Genomic DNA, 11,423 nt, shown 5'->3' with positions numbered 1-11,423 from the left:
GTGTCCCAGACTCTTTTCCCTTCCCTAAAACACCCTGGACTACGCTCCACACGTCCCAGACTCTTCTCCCTTCCCTAAAACACCCTGGACGACGCTCCACACGTCCCAGACTCTTCTCCCTTCCCTAAAACACCCCGGACGACGCTCCACACGTCCCAGACTCTTCTCCCTTCCCTAAAACACCCCGGACGACGCTCCACGCGTCCCAGACTCTTCTCCCTTCCCTAAAACACCCCGGACGACGCTCCACACGTCCCAGACTCTTCTCCCTTCCCTAAAACACCCCGGACAACGCTCCACGCGTCCCAGACTCTTCTCCCTTCCCTAAAACACCCCAGACGACGCTCCACGCGTCCCAGACTCTTCTCCCTTCCCTAAAACACCCCGGACGACGCTCCACACGTCCCAGACTCTTCTCCCTTCCCTAAAACACCCCGGACAACGCTCCACGCATCCCAGACTCTTCTCCCTTCACTAAAACACCCCGGACGACGCTCCACGCGTCCCAGACTCTTCTCCCTTCCCTAAAACACCCCGGACGACGCTCCACACGTCCCAGACTCTTTTCCCTTCCCTAAAACACCCCAGACGACGCTCCACGCGTCCCAGACTCTTCTCCCTTCCCTAAAACACCCCGGACGACGCTCCACGCGTCCCAGACTCTTCTCCCTTCCCTAAAACACCCCGGACGACGCTCCACGCGTCCCAGACTCTTCTCCCTTCCCTAAAACACCCCGGACGACGCTCCACGCGTCCCAGACTCTTTTCCCTTCCCTAAAACACCCTGGACGACGCTCCACGCGTCCCAGACTCTTCTCCCTTCCCTAAAACGCCCTGGACGACGCTCCACGCGTCCCAGACTCTTGACTCTTCTCCCTTCCCTAAAACACCCTGGACGACGCTCCACACGTCCCAGACTCTTCTCCCTTCTCTAAAACACCCTGGACGACGCTCCACGCGTCCCAGACTCTTCTCCCTTCCCTAAAACACCCTAGACGACGCTCCACACGTCCCAGACTCTTCTCCCTTCCCTAAAACACCCTGGACGACGCTCCACACGTCTCAGACTCTTCTCCCTTCCCTAAAACACCCTGGACTCTTCTCCACACGTCCCAGACTCTTCTAGTCCCTTCTGCTGCCTCCCAAAATGTGAAACAAACTCTGTAGTCTGCAGACTCAGCTCTTCAGACTACACCTCAGCCCAGAGCACTTACAGTAGCATTCCACGACCTTGCAGGCTCATGCAAAGGTTTAAAGGTCATTTAGATAGCGTGTTATGTAGACTGATGCCATGTTCATTTGTTTACCTGTTTGTATAGTTTTAATTTACATGTATATTTTGTTATGTAATGTAATATATTCTTGCTCTAGAAGCATGGTGCTTCACATGTACGTGGTGAAGCTCTGATCTTCATGTGAGGATGGTGAACATCATGGATGTGAAGGTCTAATCTCATCATGGATGCTGTGAAGGTCTAATCTTCATGTGAGGATGTGAAGGTCTAATCTTCATGTGAGGATGTGAAGGTCTGATATTCATGTGAGGATGGTGAACATCATGGACGCTGTGAAGGTCTAATCTCAGCTGGCAACTGTGAGACGTCTGCTCTCCTCTCACTGGGCCTGCAGGGGTTAAACTGAACACGGCCTTAACGTCTACACAACACACTCCTCTAAGGGTTAAACTGAACACGGCCTTAACGTCTACACAACACACTCCTCTAAGGGTTAAACTGTACCTTAACGTCTACACAACAGAATACTTTCCCTATACTGTATGTCTCTCTCTCTCTCTCTAGGTGGTCCTCAGACCAGCCTTCCATCGTGGCTTCCAGTCATCCTGGTTCTCCATACATCCTGCCAGCTCATTGGTGCTTTGTGCTCCTGCGTCTTTTATGTTAGTATGGGACGTCCTGGTGATCGGTGCCCATGTGTTGGTTCCCCACAGCACCAGTTTACTGGCTGGCAGCTCCTGGTGTCTTTGGCAGTGTCCTGCTAGTCTCATTCTCCTGGCTGCTATTTTCTCGCTCACCCTTGGTATTCCCTCATACAGGCTCTTGTTGATAACATTGTGTACTGATGTTAAGTACTGCACGCAACATTCTAGTGTAGCACCCGCCAAGAGACCTCTGCAGGGTTGGCTTCAGGGTCCAGCATTCACTGCCATAGAGGAGAACAGACTCCACCGTTTCATAGAAGCAGCTGAGTTTGATTTATCGTGGGAGGTTGGCGTTCCATACACTGTTCAATGTGTTCATGCCATTCAGGGCCCTCCATGGAAGTGCCTTCCTCACTTTAAGATCTTGCTCTGTTGAGTTGACCCATGCACCCAGGTACTTGAAGTCCTTGACTTCCTTCAACACAGTTCCTCCTGTTGTTGTCAGAGGTGGGTGTTCCGGTAAGTTATAGGGGATCACCACAGTTTTTCTTGGCATTTAGCCTAAGGCCAACCTTTGCACACTCTAACTCCTCTTTCTGTTCAGCCTGAGGAGAAGTTTGTGAAAGTTATTGTAACGTGTGTATCTGTACAGTGTATGTGTTTGCATGCTGTGTGTCTGTGTGTTTCCCCTTTTGTGCAGGTTCTTGTCAGAAGTGTGAAGGAGGCCTGCAGCTCCCAGGAGACGTTCTGATGTTGATGATGTTCTGATGTTGATGTTGTTCTGATGTTGTTCTGATGTTGTTCTGATGTTGTTCTGATGTTGATGTTGTTCTGATGTTGTTCTGATGTTGATGATACTGCATCAGGAACTGACTGGATGACATGGAGATACCATCAGTTCCTGATGCACTGCCCTCAGCATCCAATGAAACTACACACACTGCCTACAACATCCATGATGCACTGCCTACAACATCCATGATGCACTGCCTACAACACCCATGATGCACTGCCTACAACACCCATGATGCACTACCTTCAGCATCCAAAGAAACTACATACACTAGCCCAATGCACTTCCCAGCCTACAACATCCATGATGCACTGCTTTCATGATGTACAACAGACCTTTTGAGGGTAACCCTTTTCTAATGTGTAATGTTGTAAAGTCTACTCTTGCTTTTGTTTGCATCAATATTATGATTCAATGCCAATATTTATAGATTTTTTAAAATTAAAATTGTACTTTTATTGTTTTATTTTATTTTAAAACTTTAGTTACTAGTTAGATGACTGTAGATTCTAATAGTGATTACAAATCATGCAACAACCACTTCAGCCTCATCAATCTGGCAGCCATCATCAAAGAAAAGGGAAAAACAGCGCCCTCTCTGTTTTGTTCCTATAGTGTAGCACTGCATCTGTTCTTGAGAGATTACAGCCTTATACACATTTCAGCTATTTGAAAATAGCCGATCTACAAGCTCACAATGCATCTCGATATGACGCTTCTCAGTAGTTTGTCTTTCATTTTTGTCTTTCTTTTTTTTCATGGGTGCATTTTGCACTCTTTACCTTTTAACCATCTGTTTATTTTTCATAAACTTTATTTATTCAATTATCCAAACTTTCTCCATCGACTTTAATTAAAATGTTAACTTTTCCCAAATATGGAGATGGCTGACGTCATAGATGTGTCATGTGTGACATCATAGACCACATGACACTGACACAGTGTGTCCACAGCCCACCTCCTGCCCACCCAATCAGTAGCTATGGAAAAAATATATATATATATATATATATATATTTATAGGAGGTATTATTAATGAAAAGGTTTTTTTATAATTATTTTTTTGGGGGCGTTATGGTATGAATATAACTTGTTACAGCCTTGTTACAGTCAGTGTGATACAGTAGCCTGATGTAGGTGTAAGTAAGACCAGTTGTGTTTGTATTGTGAGTTGTGCATTTTCTTTTCACAAAAAACTGCAAAAAAATGCATCGTTTTCTATATGAATTTCAGAGGTTTTGGGGAGTTTGAGTCCCTATTTTCTTTTTTCGACATGCGTGACCTAGGATTAATAAGAGAAGGATATCACACTGGGCGTGTCCCAGCCGTGGTACCGGGGTATGGCACATGCGCAGTACAATCTGGCCTGCACCTACACTTTGGCTCAGTAGATGGCGGCGTGTAAACATTAAATGGTAGTGTTTGTTTTGTCCTACTTTAAGTGCCTGCTGGGGACTTGCTCTTTGCTCAAATTAAATGTTCTTAAGACATATGCTTCAAAGTACAGGATTATATAAAAGCATCCCTCTGAAGACCAATTATTTCCCACAATTGATTGATTTAAAACTTTATTAGAAGTTTGCATAGGAAAAGGTAGTTTCATAACAGATGGTACGAGGTCAACTAAAATGATAAACACCTCCAAAGAGCCTTGGGCTTGTTTCAATTTTAAAAAGAAAACACAGCACTATGAAGAAAACCTGCAGCTGTTTAGGTGATGAGTGGAGAGAGAACAAAACAAACAAACACACACCTCGCTCTACTGAGAACGGATCATGATCTTTTTTATCTAGTGCCTCTGCTGGAACACTCCACCATGGCAGTTCCTGTTAACACTGCGCATGTGCCATACCCCGGTACCACGCTGGGACAGGCCCAGTGTGATATCCTTCTCTTATTAATCCTAGTGCTTGACCGGGAAGCTCGCCTACCTTCTGTTTCTTCTTGCCCCCCATTAGCACTACAGGCTAGACCCGGCCCTGATAGGCCCAGGCAGAGGTCAGCTGACCAGGTATAGAGGTCACCTGACCTACATATAGACCCAGGTAGAGTTTCTCCAACCCATTTGTCAGTGGTGAGGAGAGGAGGTTGTGTTTGAAGAGAAAGAAAACCCTCCATTCCTGTTTGTCTTCATAGAATATCTGATGCAAGACTGAGTGAGTTTTGTTCTGTTTATTTGAACTTGTGTTTCCTTTCTTGAGTATTGTTGGTTGAGTTGGAAAATATGTGTGTCTTTAAGCTTGTTTGTGCCTTAGTGTTTGGTTGTTTTCTTCTTATAGTTAAATAAACCACATAACTGACACTCTGGTCTCTGTGCTTTAACACAATGGTTCTCAAACTGTTCAGGTCACGACCCCCAAAATAATCATACTTTAACTGGGGACCCCTCCACCCTGATGAGCACTAAGAGTTAAGGTTAGTCACAAATTGCAACACTAGATTTGTTTTAATCTGATGAATCTATAGGGTTGCAATACCTCCCATAGGCAGCCAATGCATCAAAACATTTTTCTTTTGAAAATACATCTGTATTAAACAACGCCAAACTCACCAATATTGTGGCTCTATGGAAATTAAAATTATGCTCTTTCTATCTGCAAAGTGTTTGTTTCATAAAAATCCACCATAACCATGTTATGAGCTACTTTGTCAAGAAATCCGAGCAGACATGTTTTTGAAGTGTTGAACTGGAAGCGCTCGTCTTAAATACCGCAACGTCTCGCTGCCTCCTGCATTATGTGACATTTAGAACCAGGTGGTACACAGGACCGCTGAGTGACTTCCCACGAGCGCTTCCAAACTCCAGCAATTAGAAAAAATAATCACCTGAACTGAATTTCTTGATAGAAAGTAGCTCATAACATGGTGGATTTTTCTGAAACAAACCAATTAGATAGAAAGAGAATACTTCAAGCTTTCCATAGAGCCGCAATATTGACGTTTGACATTAATACAATCAGATAGCACAAACACGTTTTGATGCATTGAATCCCTATGGGAGGCATTGCAACACTAGATTCATCAGATTAAAAAAAAATCTAGTGTTGCAATTGCGGCTAGGTTGAGGCATTACATTTTGTATAACACGGTTCTATTGTGAAAATAGCAGATCTACATGCTCACAACGCCTCGTGTTGCTAGGCGTTGTGAGCATGTAGATCAGCTATTTTCACAATTTAGATATAATAGAGGTATTAAAAAGTCCTTAAATTGTCACTTGTCACCATTATCATGTTATGAGACACTTTCTGTTGGTAAACTCAGCATGTGTTTGGAAGCGCTTGTTATAAATCACTCAACGTCCTGCGTGCACCACATGCTTCTACATTGCACACATGCAGGATCCAGCAGGATGTTGAGTGATTCACAACAAGCGCTTCTAAACTCTAACACGTAGAAAAGTAATCGCTGCGCATTATTGACAGAAAGTGTCTCATGATCATGACAACGGTGGATTTTTATGAAAGAAAGACTTGATAAAGACAAAGGATAACTTAAATATAGGTGCAATATTGTTGAGGTTATCGCTGATTAATATCATCAGATTTTGAATGGCAACAAAATGTAAAATGTGCCACAGACAAGGACACGTCTTGCCACAGACTCATATGTCCATGTATGGACATATTGATGACCCCTGAACAGGGGTCATCAATATGTCTGTGGAAAATTCTAGATTTAGTTATAATGTTGCTGCTGCATCTTCAATAAATGGTCAACTTCACCCGACTCGATTTGATTTGATTTGATTTGATTTGATTTGATTTGAAAAGCAGTAAATACCATACAGCAAATCGAGGATTACGCAGAAAAGTGGTGAGACTTATTTCCGCTGAGGTCCTCATAATAAGTTAAAAACAAAAGAACATTTTGAAAGACTCTGGATATTAATATGTTTCCATCATTCTGTAGGTGTGATGTTGTCTCTGGTCCAGTTGAATCCATATTCATCAAATACAGGAAGTAATAACAAAACAGACGTTCTTTATTCTTTACTGCTTCCTTCCTCTGCCGTGGACATGTGACTTCCTGACATCCGCTGTTAATTATTACAGCAAAGTTTTATTTAGATTTAGTCTAAAAGCAAATCTATTTGGTTTTAGTCATGTTTTAGTCATTTGAAATGTCAACTAAACATCATAACATTTTAGTCGACTAAAGGACTACATCTACAGTTGGTTTATGGCCTTGATGGTGTCATAATGCTTAACTCTCCCAACGCTTTGAACGTTCACGTTCGCCCGATTTCGCAAGACCTCTCCGCCAATACGGCGCTCGTTCGGTTCGTTCGTCTGATGACTGTAAGCTGATGAGGGGTCGCGCGGCCGTCTACTGTAAACACATTTTCCGCGGTGATGGTGTAAAAAAATCCATTATGCGTTGTATCAACGGAGAACAATTCACTTCCTTGTTGATTTCCTCTGGCTGTAAGGCTCTGTGGCCAGTGACTGGTCTTCTTCTTCTTCAACACATAACAGGCAAATTCACATTCATTCTCGCATGACGCCGCCCTCTGCTGCCTGGCGGCAGACCAAAGTGCACTATTGCACAACCCAAAAAAAATAAAATAAATAAATAAATGTCTGTCTGTCTATCTACTATAACGTCGCAAAGGTAAGCCGCTTTTTGATGGCACCAGACCCAATAAATAAATAAATAATCTGGCAGTAGGAGAGTTAATGTGTTCCAAAATGAGCTGATCTACAAGCTCACAATGCGCCCTGTGATGCAACGATGTGAGCTTGTTGGTTCTTCTGGTTCTCTTGTCCACTACAGTAGTCCCTCCCTGTCAGTACACAGCATTTAGTCTTAGTTTTAGTCATCAGAGCTTAGGTTGAGGCATAGTTTGTCATAGTTAGTCAACAAAATGAGCACTGGGGTCCATGGGGCAAAAACTACATAAAAACAATCACATTCATATGCAGTATTAATGTTAAATTATTCTTATTCATATCACATTCATATAAGCTACAGATGTGCCATGTCAGAACTTCAGCATTTCCTGTACCTTTCCTGCATTTGTTTCTGGAAATACTTTCTTTTCACTGTTCAGCTTTCATGCTCATCCTTCTCTTTCGTTACTGAAAGCAAAAGTCACGTTGACTTTTCTTTTCATTGGAAATAAGAATGTGAGCAGCATTTTACACAACATCACCTTTACCTTGTCCTCCTTTCTCACTGTTGATGTTCTGACAATTTACTGATCCACTGTCTGGCTGATGGCACATCTGTATTCTCTACTGTTACATTATTCTTATTCATATTCAGTAGGCACACTGTTACATTATTCATATCTAATCATTAGGTGTTACACTTGTGTTAAAATGTGAGGTAAAACAGGCAAGTGTCATTGGAAGCCTGACACTTAAATAAAGACAAATCTGGCAATCAATCAATGTTCCCAACCTATTATCCTTGTAACCCACTTCTTCTGTGTGTGTGTGTGTGTGTGTGTGTGTGTGTGTGTGTGTGTGTGTGTGTGTGTGTGTGTGTGTGTGTGTGTGTGTGTGTGTGTGTGTGTGTGTGTGTGTGTGTGTGTGTGTGTGTGTGTGTGTGTGTGTGTGTGTGTACAGTACTTCTCATACTACAAACATAAAACAATTGCCGATGTACAAGCTCACAAGCGTGTAGATGTAAGCTTGTAGATTGCCTATTTTTTCTTTTTTTTAAACTTTTTTAAACATTAAATGTTTAAAGAAAAATAGACAATATGTTTGAATATTTCTATCACTAGGTTGTTGATGTTATGGGTGTTATGGTTCAATTTGTGTCATGATGATCTTATTGCGACAGAGTATGTGAAACGACACATGCTGACTCCGTCTGGACGCGTACACATTTTTACGGTCTATGGGTTTGTCGCTCTGACATCACTGTGATGTCAGGGAAACCACTCTAACAGAATGGGTTTGCCGTTCTGACATCACTGTGATGTTAAAGGGATATTCCACTTTCAAAAAAACTTTTGGTCATTTTATCGTCTAATCAGGCTTTTGGGAACAGCCAGGACAGTTTTTGAATTTCTTCATTCAGTATATAGATATTTGATATTAATTTCCCCCCATTTTCCCCCTTCCAGGACCTTCCTATACAAACCCATTATAACTTCAAACTCCATTTTAACCATGATAGATTCAATGAAAACAACTGTCCTTTTTTCTGGTGACTCCTGACACCCTCCGAATACGTGAGCAGGCCATGTTTTTTCGGTAACATTTTTCATTGATTTCTATTAATGTTTTGGGGAAATAAAAATTATTAAATACAATAAAAGATTATAAAAAATAAATGAAAAAAGTTATCGAAAAAACATGGCCTGCTCACATATCTGGAGGGTGTCAGGAGTCACACGAAAAAAGGACAGTTGTTTTCATTGAATCTATCATGGTTAAAATGGAGTTTTAAGTTATAATGGGTTTGTATAGTAAGGTCCTGGAAGGGGGAAAATTAATATCAGATATCTAAATACTGAATGAAGAAATAAAAAAACTGTCCTGGGTGTTCCCAAAAGCCTGATTAGATGATAAAATGACAAAAAGTTTTTTTGAAAGTGAAATATCCCTTTAAGGGAACCACACTAACAGAATCACTTTTATATGCCCATATATGGAGTTCCCTGGTCATCAATATTAAGCCCTTATCTAACAGGAATTCATATGGGTTTGCCCATATATGGAGCCACATCGGCCACATACCACACTAACAGAATCCATATAGGGCCTATGGCCCAGACAGCCCATATCTGTGTGGCTGGTTCTACAGACAGGGATCTCCATGTATGGGCATAAAAGGGGTTGTATGTGTGATGTCAGATGTCATAGACGTCATAGGACTTTCAAATAATGAATAACTGAGTAAGCATGTTTAGGCTCTCACAGCCCATGGATCTCCATATATGGGTACCAGGGGTCTCCATATATGGATAACTGGTCCGATATACATCACTGGCCAGACGGTCAAGACATCTGTGTGTTGGTTAATTCAGTGTCTTGTTTATCTTAAAGGTCAGGGGTCTTCAACGTTTTCAGGCCAAGGACCCCTTAGTTGAGAGAAAGATGAAGCAGGGTCCCCCACAACCTGTTCATAGATTCCATATAGTTTCATTGTTTGACAGCACAATCATCAGTGTATTTTGGATTCATGTCAATTTGTTGTTTTCAGATATTTAACAACTTGAACCGTCAATAAACTTGACCTTTCACTCTGTACTTAGTCTGCTCTTTTTCCACAAGCTCACAGATCTGCTATGTTTGGCTAAATTTCTCAAAATATGGGTTCAAGTGGTAAATATAAAAAAAGAGAAAAAAGGTTTCTATCACACAAAGATTTGGAGGACCCCCTGAAGTAATTCTGAGGACCCCCTAGGGATCCCGGACCCCCTGTTGAAGACCCTTGTTTTGGTTCATTTAGTGTCTTGTTGTTCTTATATGTGTTATGGTTCATTGGGTGTCTGGTTGTTCTTATAGGTGTTATGGTTCATTGGGTGTCTGGTTGTTCTTATATGTGTTATGGTTCATTGGGTGTCTGGTTGTTCTTATAGGTGTTATGGTTCATTGGGTGTCTGGTTGTTCTTATAGGTGTTATGGTTCATTGGGTGTCTGGTTGTTCTTATAGGTGTTATGGTTCATTCAGTGTCTGGTTGTTCTTATAGGTGTTATGGTTCATTGGGTGTCTGGTTGTTCTTATAGGTGTTATGGTTCATTGGGTGTCTGGTTGTTCTTATAGGTGTTATGGTTCATTGGGTGTCTGGTTGTTCTTATAGGTGTTATGGTTCATTGTCTGGTTGTTCTTATAGGTGTTATGGTTCATTTAGTGTCTTGTTGTTCTTATAGGTGTTATGGTTCATTCAGTGTCTGGTTGTTCTTATAGGTGTTATGGCTCATTCAGTGTCTGGTTGTTCTTATAGGTGTTATGGTTCATTGGGTGTCTGGTTGTTCTTATAGGTGTTATGGTTCATTGGGTGTCTGGTTGTTCTTATAGGTGTTATGGTTCATTCAGTGTCTGGTTGTTCTTATAGGTGTTATGGCTCATTCAGTGTCTGGTTGTTCTTATAGGTGTTATGGTTCATTGGGTGTCTGGTTGTTCTTATAGGTGTTATGGTTCATTGGGTGTCTGGTTGTTCTTATAGGTGTTATGGTTCATTGGGTGTCTGGTTGTTCTTATAGGTGTTATGGTTCATTCAGTGTCTGGTTGAGGAGGTTGCATGGATTCCATCTCCTTCATCTCCATCTTCATGTCTTCATCAGCGGAGCCGTGGTGTCTGAGAACACAAGGACACATTCATTCAACATTTATTTATTCTTGAAAAGACATTGAGGTTGCCCTCATTTGCAGTGCCATCGAGATACATCACAACACAACATTAATATTTACAAAACAACAGACAATACAAAGTATACTTAAAAACAATTGCAGACATTTGTTGGTAGGTTGTCAATTAAAGATTTAAATTGACCGTATGTTATGGGAGAACATATCTTAAAATGTAGTTAGTTGTAGCTCATTCCAGGTGGTTGGGGCATTACAGCAAAATGCTGTCTTCCCCAGTTCTGAGTTTGCTGTGGGGACCTTTAATGTGAGCCAGTCACTGGAGCGTGTCCTATATGTCACAGGCTTCCAATCCAGCAGAGATCTAATATACATACTGTAGGTAAAGACCCATCAATTGCCTTAAAAATGTACAGGTACCAGTGTTTGTTTCGCCTGTCAGTCAATGAAGGCCAACCCACTCTATCATACAAGATACAGTGA

At 41.9% G+C, this 11,423-nt stretch overlaps 1 protein-coding gene across 1 annotated transcript in view; it reads right to left on the bottom strand.

Moving 5' to 3' along the window:
• Positions 1-10,847: 10,847 nt before the first annotated feature.
• Positions 10,848-11,423, bottom strand: part of slc22a7a (solute carrier family 22 member 7a) — a gene marked incomplete at both ends in the record, with an annotated part of 33,102 nt that continues 32,526 nt past the window's right edge. Inside the window, one exon of the mRNA XM_080722807.1 lies at positions 10,848-10,932. Coding sequence (XP_080578933.1) covers positions 10,848-10,932 — 85 coding nt within the window. The remainder of the gene's footprint in view (positions 10,933-11,423) is intronic.

The sequence above is a fragment of the Nannobrachium achirus genome (assembly GCF_963921795.1).
Source record: "Nannobrachium achirus genome assembly, chromosome: 3".
In the NCBI taxonomy this organism is placed as follows: domain Eukaryota; kingdom Metazoa; phylum Chordata; class Actinopteri; order Myctophiformes; family Myctophidae; genus Nannobrachium; species Nannobrachium achirus.
Note: the sequence above shows the minus strand (reverse complement) of the source record. Positions and strands in the feature narration are given on the sequence as shown.